This window comes from Boleophthalmus pectinirostris, unplaced genomic scaffold (assembly GCF_026225935.1).
Source record: "Boleophthalmus pectinirostris isolate CB_2022bp ecotype Guang Dong unplaced genomic scaffold, ASM2622593v1 HiC_scaffold_9, whole genome shotgun sequence".
Lineage (NCBI taxonomy): Eukaryota > Metazoa > Chordata > Actinopteri > Gobiiformes > Gobiidae > Boleophthalmus > Boleophthalmus pectinirostris.
The window spans coordinates 8,224,948-8,242,560 of NW_026571541.1; the positions used below are offsets into that span (position 1 = coordinate 8,224,948).

General features: G+C 37.9%; 1 protein-coding gene across 2 annotated transcripts in view; it reads left to right on the forward strand.

The window, feature by feature from the left end:
• The window catches only part of clcn2c (chloride channel 2c), a 301,208-nt gene that overhangs the window by 197,804 nt on the left and 85,791 nt on the right, over positions 1-17,613 (forward strand). For both annotated transcript variants that reach the window (XM_055147757.1, XM_020926770.2), the window contains 3 exons: positions 2,018-2,087; positions 5,362-5,472; positions 9,796-10,009. In XM_055147757.1, the coding sequence (XP_055003732.1) occupies positions 2,018-2,087; positions 5,362-5,472; positions 9,796-10,009 (395 nt within the window). The remainder of the gene's footprint in view (positions 1-2,017; positions 2,088-5,361; positions 5,473-9,795; positions 10,010-17,613) is intronic.

Consider the following 17,613-nt stretch of genomic DNA (forward strand, 5'->3'; position numbering starts at 1 on the left):
TTATGTACAGATACCTAAAATTTATTCTTAAGTTCAGTACTTTACTACTTTTACTTTGTTACATTCCACCCCTGTTCCCTTGTATAATAGATTTAAGATTTAGATCATGATTACCCAAAATCTCAAGACAATTTTAGGACACCTTCTTGTAATTTTACTATTAATACAGAGAGTAATAGTAAGTTTACAGGTTACTCTTACCTCCTCATTTCCATGGAGATGTTGTTACTTTGTCCAGAATGGTTCACAGTACTGCATTAAACATATCGTCAAAAAAAACAAAATAAAATAACACCACCAAGCCAAGTTACACATCAGATCCGAGACGAGGCAACACTGCTGCACCTGTAATTGAATAAATGCAAAATAGATAACTTTAATGCTACGATGGAACATTTCAAGCAATACAATAACATCGCTATGGAACAGAAATAAATACATCAGATGATAGACCCTCTATAAGAAAAGTGACACAATGCACATTTAGCACTTGGTAGCATGTACCGACAATGCAATGAAAATGTAGCTTTGGGCTTTGGCTTGGGTGGTGTTGAATGGAAGGAGGTGAAGAAGGTGGTTCATGGTTTTGCGGTATCAGACAATGGAGGAGAGTGCATTTATATGAACTGGAGTTTATAATTTTAGTATCATGACAACACTATTTTGATACTGAGGACTAGACTTGATACCCAATACCGATACACTGATGAAAAAACTAATTTAGACAATATACTGTCATTTTCAACATCAAATCGTAGTACTTTCTTTTCTATTCTTATATCTTTAATCCCTCAGTGGTCCAGGTAGCTTTTAAACTTGTTCTGACACAGCTCAAGATCATTCTCAAGACATTCAGGAAAGCTAAGTATCGATACTTTGTCAAATAAGTATCTAGTTTCAGTACTAGTTTTGGTATCAGTGAGCATCTGATTTTCAGTAGTTTTGACAATTCTAATATGAGAGTGGACTGGATGAAAAGAAAAGTAGAGATGCACCGATCTGATACCGGTATCAGATATTGGTGCTGATACTAAACAAAATCAGCCTGAAATATTTGTTATTGTTATTTTGGTTGAGAGTCCATAAAGTCTCATAATGTAACAAAACTTCTATTTATACAAATTTATTCTGTAGTTCCCATAGAGATACATTTGGATCAGTCTTTTATTTTATTGTTTTGCCTTAAGAAAAAATAAAAGTCTCTGCTGTGGTATCGGTTGGTATCGACTTAAAGCTATATCTGTATCGGAACTGAAATAGCTGAATCGGTTACCATAGTTACCATAGAGATAAATAACAGCCGTATTACACATTTTGATCAGTCTTTTTATTTATTTTTGCCTTAAGAAAAAATAAACGTTTCTGCTTCAGTTGATATCGGGTATCGACTTAAAGCTGTAGTATCAGAATCGATATCGGACCTGAAAAAGCTGGTGCATCCCTAAAAAGTACCTGGCTGTGACGGCAACAGACGGGTGACACGAGGCCACTTGAATAACCTCAGAGAACCTAACAAGAAATAAATTAAACCAGGTATGTTAACACACTGAGAATAAGTAACAGTGAAATTACCTTTGTTCAGACACAAAAATTGTTAATAAATGATTCACGGCTCTGGTTTAAATAAGGTGAGGATGATAACAATACATGAGTCAGATTTCTCAGCGCGGTCCTGGAGATACAGATCTTTCAGCTCCGTTAAGCTCTGGTGCAGTTATGACTGTCAAATTGTCAGCAGGGACATTTTTCTTTTTTGTTTGTCTTTTCCTAATTAACCATCCTGTTTCTCGTCATGAACAATGTCACCCATTCGCCACACTGCGCTTATTAGCCAGGATTTATTTCAGGTCGGAGCCAAATGAGAAGTGAAAATGACAACTCAAGCTAACCTCTGTATTAGGTTGTGCATGACTGGCTCCTCTCGGCTGCTCACACAATCGCGCAGGGCTTTCATATGAGGGGATCTGTAATATGGAGCTAATTGAAATGCCATGTTTTTTTCTCTGTTTTTTTTTAGTTCTGGATGTCAGCTCTGGCCACTACCATCCCAGTACCCTGTGGAGCCTTCATGCCAGTGTTTGTCATTGGTAAGTTAAGATCAAAACATTTACTTATTTACTTTTTCTCTTCTTTTCTTATTTGTTAAAGGTACTTATATTACTCTATTTCCCCATATTACTCTATTTTCTCATCAAAAACTTACCTGGAGTTGTGTTTGTTTCATTCACCCATATTCAGTGTTGGGGAGTAACAGATTACATGTACCGGAGTTATGTAATCAGAGTACAAATTATGAGTAACTGTATTCAGTTACAGTTACTGTTTCAATGAGTGGTAACTGGATTACTGTTACTTTGTTGAAATAAATGGATTTTTTTTTTCTTTTTTCGAATAAATTCCACTCACTGCCGGAAACTAAACCAGGTCTAAACTAGATCTAAACCAGGTCTAAACCAGGTCTAAACCAAGTCTAAACCAGAACTAAACCAGGACTAAACCAGGACTAAAACCAGGACTGAACCAGGTCTAAACTAGATCTAAACCAGGTCTAAACCAGGTCTAAACCAGGACTGAACCAGGTCTAAACTAGATCTAAACCAGGTCTAAACTAGATCTAAACTAGGTCTAAACTAGATCTAAACCAGGTCTAAACCAGGTCTAAACCAGGTCTGAACCAGGACTGAACCAGGTCTAAACTAGATCTAAACCATGTCTAAAACTAGAACTAAACCAGGTCTAAACCAGGTCTAAAGCAGGTCTAAAACCAGGTCTAAAACCAGGTCTAAACCAGGTCTGAACTAGATCTAAACCAGGTCTAAACCAGGTCTAAACCATGACTAAATCATGCTGCGTGGAAGTGTCTCCTCCTCTTCTATCAATAATATTTTTAATACAGTTCAGTAAAGTCTGGGCTTTTTATTTTCTTTTAGCAGACAAAACATTTTATGTTACAGTATCCTAGTCGTTGCTTCTCTACAGCAAATCAAGTAATCCAAAGTATTCAGATTACGTTACTAACCTAAAGTAATTTAATGGACTACATTTTGGGGTATGTAATCTGTAATCTGTAAGAGAATACATTTTAAAAGTAACCTTCCCAACACAGCCCATATTTGACACACAACCCCTGCAGATTTAGGCGGAGTTCTTTTCTCAAATAGAAAACACACTATGTTATAACGTTGTTTCCCCATCACAAACATATCTGGAGTTGTGTTTTGTTTCATTCACACATGTTTTACACACAAATCCTACATATTTAGTTATTTTTTCAAAATGAAACCACTGTTCCACCTTGTGATGTCACGAGGTAATACAGGAAGTGTGCCACTGTGCTTTTAAACCCCACATGCCTTCACTACAATCATTTGGATGGTTTAAACTCTAGAATTGACTGTCTCTACTGAAGTAAAGGAAAAATGGAGTTGTCAACTTGAAAACTACCAGTTCATCACATCACAAGGTAGAACGGAGCATTTTGAGCTTTGAACATGTAGACACACTAATAATAAAGTGTGTAAATGAAACAGAACACAGCTGTAGGTATGTTTCTGATGAAGTAGCAACATTATAATATGACTTTAAAGTTCACAAGAGTCCATTTTGCATAATATAGGACCTTTGAACCATAACTGGAGTTGTGTTTTGTTTCATTCACACGTTATTAGTCTGCCGACATCTCCAAAGCTCAAAATGTGATGGAATGAGGCAGTAGTTTTCAAGTTAACAGCAATTTCAGGACTAAAATGATCCAAATGATTCTAGTGAAAGTGTGTGGAGTTTAAAAATACAGTGATGCACTGTATTACCACATTTTATCATAAGGTAGAACAGTGTTTAAGTATGCAGGGTTTGTGTTAAAGATTGTCAATGAAAAAAAAAAACACAACTCCAGTTATGTTTGCGATAGAGAAACGACATTATAACAGCACAGCACACATGCACTTTTCACTGAATTTCTACTTGAAGGTCTGGAGATTTTAACTACCAAGGTTCCCATAACAAATAAATGTGTGTAATAAGTAATATGTACTTTGATTTAAAATTTCGAGCTGGCATCATGTTTGCAGGTTCTTCCAAGGCATGGAACTGTTGCAAAGATTACATTTGCTACATGGTGACCATATTACGGAAGCCAAGAGGGGTCACAACAAACGCAGATGCTGCAACAAATACAAATGCTACAACACAACAAAAAGCCACAACAAACCAAAAAAAGCCACAACACACCAAAAAAAGCCACTATGGAAATGACCGCGAGACTCTATTTTAATGCAAACGCCGCAACAAATACAAACAAAACAACACAAACGCATATGCCGCAACACATTAAAAAGCCACAACACATCAAAAAGTCACAACGGAAGTGACCGTGGGACTACACAGAAGAAGAACTACAACGTGAAACGAATAATGATAAAACAATAAATTACTTTTACTTACGTTTCCAACTTCTCCTACTTTTCATGTTGTAGTTCTTCTTCTTCACTTGCCGCTTGATCGGTCCGTCAGAAAATAGAGTCCCGCGGTCACTTCCGTTGTGGCTTTTTAATGTGTTGTGGCTTTTTAATGTGTTGCGGCTTTTTAATGTGTTGCGGCATTTACATTTGTGTTGTGGCGTTCGTTTTTGTTGGGGCGTTTGCATTAAAATAGAGTCCCGTCGTTATTTCCGTTGTGGCTTTTTTGTGTTTGTTGTGGCTTTTTGTTGTGTTGTTGCATTTGTATTTGTTGCGGCGTTTGCGTTTGTTGTGACCCCTCTCGGCTTCTGTGCCATATGTAGTTAGAAAAAAATAATCTGAAATACATTTTTTCTTGTAATACCCCACTATATAAATAATTATTTTAAAGTCTGTGTTTTTGAAATAACACTGTATACGTTTCTGGAGTCTAATTCCAAGGAAATAAAAAGTTAAAACAATACTTCATGGAGAAATATGCCTTTTACTGGAGAGTATTGTAACAAAAAGAACATCCTTTTGCATAGAGACAAAGTAATGAAGGCCTGTCTCCTAGCCCAAATAATAGTCAGGTTTGTGGCGATGCAAGCCCACTCAGTGATTTTTGAACTCTTTGCTGCAATAAAACAGTCTAAAATGAGAATAAAAAAGATATAAAATGATTTTTGGCTAACTAGTTACAGAGCGGGTCAAGTTTGAAAAGTGAAAGATGGATATCATGATTGACTTTTGTACGTTTACACACATTGCAAACTATTGACATGCATCAGTGGTTTGGTCCCCAGTATATTTACACGTCTCTGTGTTTGTGTGACCAGTAGCAGACATGTCCATTTGGTGTCTGAGAGGAGCAGAAGTGGAGTCTGTAGAGCTGATCTGAGACTCTGGTGTTTGTTTGTTCCAGGGGCGGCGTTTGGGCGTCTGGTGGGTGAGAGCATGGCAGCCTGGTTCCCAGATGGCATTCACATGGACGGCACCATCTACAACATAGTGCCAGGAGGATACGCTGTCGTGGGTAAGTTGGAAACAAGATTGTGTTTTAGTGTTTACCCAAAATGTCTCCAAGGAATTTGGCCAAAGCTACTGTAGATGAAAATAACTGTCACTTGTTTAAAGATGCATTATGTAACTTTTCAGTTGGGGGTCCGTCACCTTCTTGTTTCTATGGAAATGCCATTGCTCTGCTTGGAATGTTCCACAGTATGACATTAAACAGATCTAGCTTACATTTATTCAATTACTACTGGTTTTACTGCTTCAAAAAAACATTCTGACTGTGGGCAGGGTCGCCTCTCCACAGATCTGACCTGTAACTTGGTCTGGTTTGTTCTCCATGAGGATAAAAAGGTTTCATTCCATACTGTGAAGCATTCCACATCCTCATGGACAAAAGCACATGGCAGACCCTCCACCAGAAAAGTTATACAATGCACCTTTAAAAATGCAAAACCATGTAATATTTTGGAAATTCATGTTTTTCATATTTTCTCTTCCAACAAAACAAACAAACAAACAAGGGCGGCAATGGTACTCCAGTTTGCAGTAGGTTAGCTGAAACTTCACTCAGGTAAATGCTGTTGTTGTGTCTATGCGCAAGACATCCAATTTGAGTTCTGCAGTCAAAGTAGTGCCAGACATTTCATCAGAAATTTTGTTTTACAAATTTTATGCTGGGTGATATGGAGCAAAAATATATATCTCGATATTTTGTGCTGTATCTTGATATCAGTAGAGGAAAAATAATCCCCCCAAAACTACTGCAAAAACAAATATGCCAAATTCCACAAGGTCTTTTTTTATTGAAGTGCAAAGTTCATGTAGGAACAAACTGCTTCTCCGACATAAAAAAAAAAACCCCAAAAAAAAAATATATATATATATCCCTGGAGGATGGGGGAAACCAGAGAACCCCAAGAAACCAGGGAGACACAGGGAGAACATGCAAACTCTCCACAGAAAGGTCAACCCTTTCTGCTGCTGCACTCAGCCACCATGCCAACCATGGTGTTGTAATCCACTATACATTATGGGAACAAAGTATTAAAGGGCTCATATTACACTATTTTCTGATCTATTATAATGCTGTTTCTTCATCACAAACATACCCGGAGTTGTATTTTGTTTCATTTTGGTTCATTAACTAATTGAATTATTTAAGCTGGGTTCTACTCTGTTCCACCGTGTTATGCAATGTGGTATTACAGGAAGCGCTCCACTGCATTTTTAAACTCCATACACCTTCACTAGAATCACTGGGATAATTTCAGCCCTGGAAGTGTCAATCTCTACTGAGCAAAAATAAAAGGTCTTAACTTTAACTTGAAAACTCCCACTTCATGACATCACAAGGTGGAACGGAGCATTTTGAGCTTTGGAGATGTAGACAAATGAATAGTGCAGGATTACTCAAACATGTGTGAATGAAACAAAACACAACTCCAGGTATGTTTTTGTTGAGATAACAACATTCTAACATGGCTTAAAGCTCTTAAGAGTCCATTTTGCGTAATATAGGACCTTTAACAAAACATTTATTTTTACTTTTTGTCTAAGTTTAACTATATACAGTAGGGATGTAACAATAACCTGAATATCGTGATATCGTACCGTGAAAGTTCTCTTAATAATATCGTGGGCCATCACAATATATTGAATTACAAGTCTCTTTGCTTAAATTAAGAGTTATGGTGCAGCAATAGCTAAAAAAAGACAGAGGGAACTACATAGACCATGATCCTTTGCTCCATTTCAGTGTAGACTACAAGAAGAAATAACAGTTCTAAGCACTTTTAAGTCTTAGCTCTTTGGATTAAGTCTTGTCAAGGCATTTTAAGACGAAAAAGTAACATATTCATATTAAAATATTGCAGTAAATATCATACCGTGAGATGGATATCGTGAAAATATCGTACAGAGAGATTTGGATATTGTTACATCCCTAATCGTGAGCCTCCCCACCATATCATGAGCTTTCCCACGATATCGCAATATCGTACCGTGAGGTTCATACTGTGACAATATCGTATCATGAGACTTGAATACTGTTATACCCTTAGTATACAGAGTCAAAAGTAAAAAAATTGCAGCGTGTGGGCTCTGTCAGTGTCTTGCTTCCGTCTTGTGTAACCAGCTCTGAGTTGCGTGTCTACAGTCACTCTGATTAAACTCCCGTTACAGACCGGAGCAGGCAGTGTTTGGGGGGAGCGCTGTGATGTTGTTTTGATGTAGCTGATGACTAAGATTTTTCCTCCATCTTCGCATCTTTCATGTGGAGCTGGCTTTAAGCACTAAATGTCAGACCGGGGAAGCAGATGCCATCTTAATTAAAATACTGGGAAGAACAATGCTTTCCCTGCCTCCGCCACGCGCCTCCATTTTGGTCTGACTTGATTATAGACTTTCATTGCCGTGTGTCTTATTCTAGTGGTATTGAACTCATCTGTTTTCAGCAATCACTTCTTCTCCCCACGCGGCGCTACTGTTTTTTTTTTTTCATAGCGATTTTCACTTGCCTTATTGGACAGAAAGAGATGTGAAAATATTGAAGTTCTTTGGATTAAATTAAGTGAAAAGTAGATTTGTGCTTTATATGTTTTAAGAGGCTGAGGAGTGAAGCGATGTTATTATATAGGGGACGGGGACTGGATCACAAATTCTGTAGCATTTCAAGACAGAGACCAGTGTTTCCCACAGGTTTATAAGACTATGCTGGCACAAATCATCCATGTTTGAATGATTTTATTTTATGGTGCATTGTGAAACTTTTGTGGCTCCTGTAATGTTCCACAGTACAGTATTAAACTTGTCTATTTTTCATTTATTCTTTTACATGTGTTTTATCGCTTAAAAATACCTTGAAATGCAGGCAGTCTTACGATACACTGATGCAGCTCTTATCTCTTTACAGATCTGATCTGTAGCTTGGCCTATTTTCGTTTCTGCTCAGACAGATGAGTTTAATGCCTTTCTGTTTTCTAGAATATTCTAGGCAAAGCAATAACAGCCCCATGGAGACAAGCAGGTGGCGGACCCTCCACAAGAGAAGTTAAACAATGTTAGCCAGGCTGGCGCCACCTATTGCCTCCACTCAAGTTCATTTCTCTCCAGTGAATAGGTCAGGAATCAGAATACACTAGACAGTTTGTAAGAACTCCAGAAGTGCCAGTCCGGGCACCATCCAATCAACGAAGAGCCAGACATTCTGTGTTGGCAATGATTCTCGAAATTGAGGATTTAAAGCCAGAACAAAGAGAATGTTTGGTGAATTTTATCAAGGGGAAAGACATTATTGCCCTTATTATACCAGTTAGCCCCATTAGCGGCGCATTACATACGTCACAACCAAATAGCAGTCATTAGTTAAATAAAAGCTCGAGGGTAGTACCCATCTACCTTCGAGCGAACAAATCCTAATGCTATGAGGTCAGACAGTTTCCACGAAGTGAATCCGGCTGATGAATCAGACTAACACAATGCACCTTTAATACAATATTTTGCTGTATAAATGTGAACAAAAAAGCACTTGTTACAGATAAAAAAGTGACTTCTATATGTTGATGAAAACACTACAAGCATAAAGTATGATTCGTTTTTACCAATTTTTTGCTCAGCCAGTTCTTAGACTGTGGGGGTGAAAATTGGTCTACAGGGGCCACCATAATCTCCTCTGAAATCTTCATCTTCAGTGTTTTCCAATGATAAAAGCTTTAACTGTTACAGATATCAGGGCATTGTCACTTATCATCATCATCATCATCAATCAGTTATTTCTGGATCTTATATCAATATAGCAGAATACCCTTATGCCTGCTTGTCTTTCTTGGATTGTTTCACACTATGGCATTATAGATGTATTCATCTCCATGGAGACAAGCAGGTGAATCCACCAGGCCATGTCATGTCACAAACCGGGTCTGTGAAGAGGCAATCCCACACCACACCTTTAATTTAATGCCATATTGTGGAACATTCTGGACAAAGACACCACTTTTAGGCAAGCAGATGGCAAATGGTGCACCCCTAACAAAAAAAGTTACATATTGGAAGTTTTTTTTTTTTAACCTTTATTTGAACAGAATAATACATTTAAAAAAAGACAGCAGTTACATAACATAAGTAACATAAGCTTATAGTTCTTTATAGTATGTCTTATGTAGTTGATTACTGATTGAGTGGTACAGTAGCACCACATGATCATGGTCAAGAACACATTTCATAGAAGACCAAATATCTCAGTCCACCCCGACTCCCCTCTGAACCACACTTTGCTTCATTATAGCTTGACTCCTCTTCCCCTCTCCTTGCCCTCCCTCACCTTCTCCCCTGTGTCTCCCTTTAGGTGCTGCGGCCCTGTCTGGAGCGGTCACCCACACGGTCTCCACGGCGGTGATTGTGTTTGAGTTGACGGGTCAGATTTCTCACATCCTCCCGGTGATGATCGCTGTGATCCTGGCCAACGCCGTGGCTCAGGCCCTCCAGCCCTCTCTGTACGACTCCATCATCAGGATCAAGAAACTGCCCTACCTCCCCGAGCTCGGCTGGGGACACCACGAGTACGTACAATAGCTCACTGCTCCGTTTTTGTAATAACGTAGTGGCAGAATTATAGAATTACAGTACAGAAACATGGTAAAAGCAGCTCTTAGGGTTAAAATGTCTGTGTGCTGTCTGCGTCTAATTATTGATACTTTGCAGTGACATCATTCATGCTGGGAGTGTTCTACATGTTTCTCTATTGGCAAAATGTTCATCAGTTACCATGGTGACGCAATGCATATGTTTGCAAATACTGTCAAAAACTTTTTACGAGAAAAAATACAAAATGGATTTAAACTGCAGATTTTCAGTGATCAGTATGAGCTTTCATGGTCCTGTTTAGGTAGGAGTTTGATTTGCAGTAAAATAGGGTGACCAGATGTCCTCATTTACCCGGGACAGTCCCAGTTTTGAGCCATGTGTTCCCTGTCCCAGCAGATTTATACAAAACCAGTGATTTGTCCCAGTTTTATACCAGAAACATCCCAAGTGTCCCTATTTTTGACCAATTTGATCAAAACCGGAACTAAATTAAGATTAAACCAGGACTACATCAGACCCTAACCAGGACTAAAACAAGACCATCACAATTTTTGCCTAATCTGATCCCTGCCAACAGTAAAGAGGATCATAAATTGTCATTTGTTTAGCCAAAATACAGAAATCCATATTTGCAAATGACCTTAAATAAAAAAAAAAAAATGCAGTGACAAATCCTTCAGATCGTGATAATGTTTCACACTCTTTTCACAATTTTATTTATACTAACAATCCCAAACCGGGTGTGTCCCAGTTTAGAATTTTGGAAATCTTGTCACCTTAATTTAAACTGTATTTTTTCAGGAGCCTGTGATCACTATGAGCGTTCATGGTCATGGTCAGAGCGACTAAGTGGGAAAGCGGTTGTGACTGGAATTTTATGTGTGAGAGACTTGTTTAAGAACACAAATATCTCACCTGTTGTAGTTCCATCTAGGTCGGTCTTTTCAAGGTCAGATTGCGTTGAAGTGATTAAAGTCGAATTTCTGTAACAGAGCTTTAGACGGAGCCTCTGAAAGTTGTGAAAAGATCTTATAAACTCATTGTGTTGAATAGTTTGTGAATCGATTGTAGGATTGTGTTGTGTTGTCGCAGTCCAAAGTTCCTGGTGCTGTTTTTCATGTTTTTAAAAGAGTAAAAAAACACCTCTACAGTATATTCCATTTTCTTTTTGACATTTCGTACAGGGCCAAAACAATGAAAGTAGTGGTTTGTTAAGTGAACCAACATGGGTGGCAGGGGCTCAGTGGCATTTGCCCTAATCCAAAAGTTGGCAGTTGAATCCCAGCTCCAGTCAGTAAATACTGCTGTGTCCTTGGACATGAAACTCACCCTGAACTTACCCCGTGTCTCATTTCTCTTTCCTCGCTTCCTTCTCCTTGATTCCTCTCCTTGATTGTGCAGGAAATGGGTGAGGAAGTCTCGCCCACAGAGGAGACACAACAAGGAGAGAGGATATACAGTAAACTCCTCACTGAGACCAAGAAAGTTTGATTCTTTTATCTGATGTCTGCCTCCTGGAGCCTCCCTCATGTTTACTCCTTCTTTCTGTGGTTTTCTTTGGCACACATTTGATTGACAGCTGAAAATGGAGGATCGAGGAGAGGAATCAAGCAGAAGGAAGTGAGGAAAGAATTGAGACGTGGCCTATGTGGTGTGTTATTACTATTATTTGGTTGCCATAGAGTTAAAGCCGACCAGATACACTTAGGATTCAGCAGCGTTGCCCAAACCCAAAAGCTGTAATGTTCAACCAATAATAATAGTATTTTTTTTTAGAATGTTGGGATGTAACAGTAACCGAAATATCTTGATATTGTATTGTCAAATGGCTCACCATAGTATCATGGGGTGTCACAATATATCGAATCACAAATTCCTTTGCTTCAATGCATTGTTGTACAGCTGCAAAAGCTAATAAGCATTGGGAAATACATATCCCATGATTCATTTCAGTGCAGACAACATTTAAGTAATATGTTTTTTACTTGAATTTTTGGGATTATGACAGTAATAATTCACACCAAAATCTTGTCAGGGTATTTTAAAAGCACAAAAGCGACAATTATATCTACAATTATATCAGCCTTTCCAAAATATCGTACTATGATATCGTGATAATATCGTACCGAGAGATTTGGATATCATTATACCCCTATTAGAATGTTTTAATTTTGTATATCACATATTTACATACACAGATTATTAATAGTGTAGAACACAATAAATCATCAGACAAACCAAATAAAAGGTGGGCAAATAATAAAAAAATAAAATAGGATTCCATCAAGCAAGTGACATTTGCAAAGATGTATAAAAAAATTACATTTGTTTAATATTTTGGATTTAGATTTAGGATTTGTTTTGATTTTAAGATTTCCACTTTTTCCAGTACAGTTCTCCAGTATCTGAGGATTATCTCAAGGAAAATGCTATTCGTTCCATAAGCTGAATTTTGTTGATTATCTCTGCCCATTCTGAAATAGTAGGAGGTTTGTCCTGTAGCCATTTTCACATAATCGCCTTCTTGCTGGCTGCTTGTAGTATCTGAAGAAGGTATCTGTCTTTTTTTTTTTTTTCAGCCCAGTTGGTGTGCTTCCCAAATAAAATACACTAAGATTTTCTTCCAATTGCAGTTCTGTAATGAGTTTAATGTTTTTAATGATCTCTGTCCAGTAAGGGGCAATCTTGGGGCACTGATAATTGTAATTTTTTAATATTATGTGTAGTAGATTTACACTAGTTCTGAATTCTAAAAATATTCAGGAGAAGTTCAATTTGATCCTATTTGTGATTTTGTTTTAGTAACAACACTATACTCAAATAAATATCTACTACGTGCTATTAGTACTAGTAGTAATAATAGACAACCCTATAATGATAAACCTTTAAGAAAACAAAAATTTGCATGTGAGTTTTTGTATTTACAGTTTTCATTGCGCCACCATTTTGTGAATTGGGACTGAAAAGTGGGGATAATAGCAGTAGTTTTCATGTTGGTAAAATTTTTTTTAAAATCCGCCGCTCGATCAGAGGTGCTCATTTTTGTTATGATGATGTTTATCGCGACATCAGCACCGCAGTTTTCTCATTTGGATGTCAGTGTACTTGTTTCTTTCTTTTCTTAAGTTCTTTTAGATGAATATTGAGATTTTAAATGTCCGAATTCTAACCTAATGACCCACCAGTGTCACAGATTATAATTATAAAGCAGACACAAGTGCAATATGTTTTCTTTAAGGTTGGTTCCATGTGTTTACCTAGTACAAAAACACTAAATACTGCGATATTCATTATAATAGGCTCAGTATTAGACATTGCACACAACTTTTTATTACCATCTGCAGCCTTTATTTTATCTGCTTTATGTGCGTATGCAGTTTCATCTTTTTATTGATCCAAACCAAACTCAAATGTATTCTCCTCTACCTCAGCAACATCCAGATGCTTAGAAAGCACAGAGCACACATTACATAGGCTAATAAAAGGCAATAAAACTGGAGGCCTATATAATGTGCTGATATAGACCAGCATCTCTAGTGGGCTGCAGTTTCATGTGATTACCTGCAAACATGTTACTTTTTTGTGGGGGAGTCAGCAAGTCCCATCCACCAAGCTTTCTCATCAAATTCAGCAAATCTCTCCTTGGGGTCCACTTAGTTTGACGGAAGTGAGAGGAGCATAGTTTTCGAGGTGCATCATAATAAAGTGGCTGTGTGCTAAACCTGAATGTGATCCTCACTTTTCAGTCCCATCAGCACTCTAGCACGCTCACTGTGTCTCAAAGCTAACAGTCACTTTAATTAAAATCGTAAAATGTAAAATAAACAACCTATTAAAATTCCAATTCATTAAAATAAAGACTACCCAATTATTTGTATATGTAGAATACTTCAGTTTGTGGAGTTAATACTGTATTTATTATGCCTCAACCATAGACTGAAATGAATATGTAAATGGACATAGCTAACGCGCTAGCCACCACATTCCAAACAGGAAGTTCACATGCGGCTCTTCCGGCTCCTACTAACTCTAGCTCCCATTGACTTACATTGGAATATTATCACTTCTTTTTCTGTAACTGCTGCTGTGGTGGTCTTAAAATGTTCGTATTATCGCTCTATGATCTTGTTTTTTTTTTTTTTTTTTTTTTTTGTTTGCTATTTTGAATGTCCAAAAAAATAAATATTTGTGACGACACTTAGGCTGCATTCAGACTGCAGCCTGAAGTGACCCAAATCCGATTTTTTGGCTTCTATGTGACCTGTATCTGATATTTTAATGACAGTCAGATCAGATTTTTTCAAATGCGACCCAGGCCATGTGCTCCTGAAACCGATACATATCCGATCTTTTGACATGCGATTTCAGTGTGAACGGCCAAAGTGCATTAATTCGACCTAAATGTTATCAACAAGCCACAAACGTCACTATTCTGCGCTGAAGTAGGCGAAAATTGTTAATGAACTCCATGTCACTGAAGCGAAGCACCTCGCCACTCACCACTCTTGGCTACGTCTCCACATCCACACGTTCCTTTCAACAGACGTCGCTGCCGCTGTCCCACAAAACACCACGACCAAAAACCTTGTCCTTCTCCTTCTCAATCTCCTCCTTAAAACAAGTAAGTTGTACATGTTCTGACTCCGGTACGAGAGGAACTTTAAAATCTCCAGGTGCTCAATGCTCACGTCCATGTTTGAACAACTTCCGTAAACACAGAGCACGCTCGCTGCGGTTGACGTCGTCGTGTCTCCAGTGCACATGCGGGACACTTTCGGGCCGTTTAACGTTCACACAGGGGATCACATACAAGTCGCATTTAATTGGAAATGTGAACAACCTCTCAAAAACATCGGATTTCACAAAAAAATTGGAATTGAGCGTTAAGCCCTGCAGTCTGAACGTAGCCTTAGTCCACTTTTTTAAACAGTCTGTGGCCTCAGTATTAGCATTAGCATCGAGGCGCAAACATCTCTCTTTCTTAACACAGGAGTGTCTTCCGCTGAAGTATTCATTTTATTTATGTACTTTTTAACACGTTGTCAAGCATAGACTGTATATTTATGATGGGGGTAACATGGAAACCACCTCATTCCAAACAGGAAGTTCACTTGCCAGTTCTTCCGGCTTCTTCTGACCTTAGCTCCCATTGGCTTACATTGAAATATTGTCGTCCCTCTCTCTGTAAACCGATAGCATGGCGAGCTTCATTTGAGTTGAGCTAAATGCTGTTGGTGATGTCACACTCACTTAGTCCAATTTTTTTATACAGTATATAGCCTCAATATTAGCATTAGCGTTAGCATTGAGACACTAACATCTCCTTTTCTAAACACAGAAGTGTCCTCTGCTGAAGTATTATTTTTATTTCTGTACTTTTTAACATGTTGCCAACATAGACTGTATATAAATTGACATAGCTAATGTGTAAGCCACTGTGTATCAGACAGGAAGTTTGCATGCCGGCTCTTCTGGCTTCTTCTGACCTTAGCTCCCATTGACTTACATTAGAATATTGTCAATCTCTCTCTGTAACTGCTGATGTGAGCCTCGTCATTTTGGTCTTAAAATGTTCACATTAACCCACTCTACATGATCCTGGTGTTTTGTTTTTTTTTTGTTGCTATTGTGTCTGTCAAAAAAATTCTATTCATAATGTGCAGCCTGGCTCCAAATTCCTATAACCACTAGCATCACAGGTTTCATTTGAGTGGCGCTGAGCGCTATGTGTGATTTCACACTCGCTTAGTCCACTTTTTTATGCAGTCTGTGATTGTCAGTAACATCCACCCACAGCTGCCTGTCCAATGCCTTATATTTATATTATGAATATTTATTCATTTTAGCTTGACTCAACAAAAACCTCACAGAAACAAATCTGAACAGGAAATAGTGACGCTAACAGTGTGGTTGTGGACTGAGGCTATTCAGAAAAATTTGGAGCAATGGAAACCCCTGTGATTAATAAATGTTAGATGGATATATTTTTTGTCATTCCCTGGAACATTCCAAGGAAAGCGATGACATCACAAGTGGGCAGTGGACACTTCATCAGAAAAGTTGCACAGTGCACCTTAAATATGCAGGGTTTGTGTGTTTACCATGTGTGAATGAAACAAAACACAACTCCAGGTATGTTTGTGCTGAGGAAACAAGACTATAACATAGATCATGAAACAGTGTAATATGGCCCTTTAATATGTTGCCGGTTGTGTTATGGCAGCTGCAGTGCACAGTGACCCACGCACATGTTTCTGTGCAATTGTTGAGCACAGCTTGTTGTTATTGACATTGGCAGACCATTAACTGGAAATAATAGTTCAGATGCATCATTCACAAATTGGAAGTAATGACAAAAATGTAATTTCATCCTCCATCTGTTCATTATTGTTGCAGTTTCGTCATCCCTGCCTGAAACCCTGTGCTCTGGTTTTGTTCCACTATTATTTAAACAGCAAAGTTTTACACTGGATCTCAATGGTGTTTGTTAACGACAGACACAAATTTAATCACATCATTAGAAAATTGGAAAAATAATGATCCAGTATACTTTAGTGAGCCAAAATGAAAATTATTCAGTTGCAGACCAATACAAAAGGACAGCTCTCAACAATAAAACATGGTACAAAACACACAATCAATACTAATTCTTAAATGTGCATTGTGTAACTTTTCTGGTTGAATGTAAGTCATCAGATTTTTTTTATTTATTTATTTTTTCCCATGGAGATATTATTGCATTGCCTGAAATGTTCCAGAGTAGCATTAAACGTATCTATCAGTGATGTAACAATATCCGAAACACCGTGATATCGTATCGTCAAATATATAAAATTACAAGTCTCTTTGCTTAAAATAAGAGTTATGGTGCAGCAATAGCGAAAAAAAAAAACAGAGGGAACTACATAGACCATGATCCTTTGCTCATTTCAGTGCTGACTGCAAGAAGAAATAACAGTTCTAAGCACTTTTAAGTCTCAGTTCTTTGGATTAAGTCTTGCCAAGGCATTTTAAGAGGAAAAAAGGAGCATATTAACAGTTTTGTTTACATTCTCAAAATATCGCAATAAATATCATACCGTGAGTTGTATACCGTGAAAATATCATACTGAGAAATTTGGATATTGTTACATCCCTAATCGTGAGCCTCCCCATCATATCGTGAACTTCCCCAGCTTGAACTTTTCACCTAAATATTCTCTTTTCATCCTCTGTCCAAACCATCTATACTACATACTATTACATACATACTACATATTTTAAGTTTGACTACTGTATACTGTCTGATATACTGCGAAACTATGAACCATTTTCTCAACCGCAAGCCCTGAATAAGGAACTGTAAGCATTGAGCACTGGAGGTCCACTCTTACTTCATTTTGTAGTCTGAAAAAATGATTCTTTGCTGGGCACTGGGCTGAAATTGCCTGCATTTAAATATTAGCAATTTGTCAAAGCTTGGAACTAGTTACAGTGTATTAAAGATCGAAATACCCCCTCTTATGGTTGGAATACTGGCCACGTCAGCTTTAATGTCGAAAACGTTATAACTATTTGCAGAGAAAAATGACCTATGCTG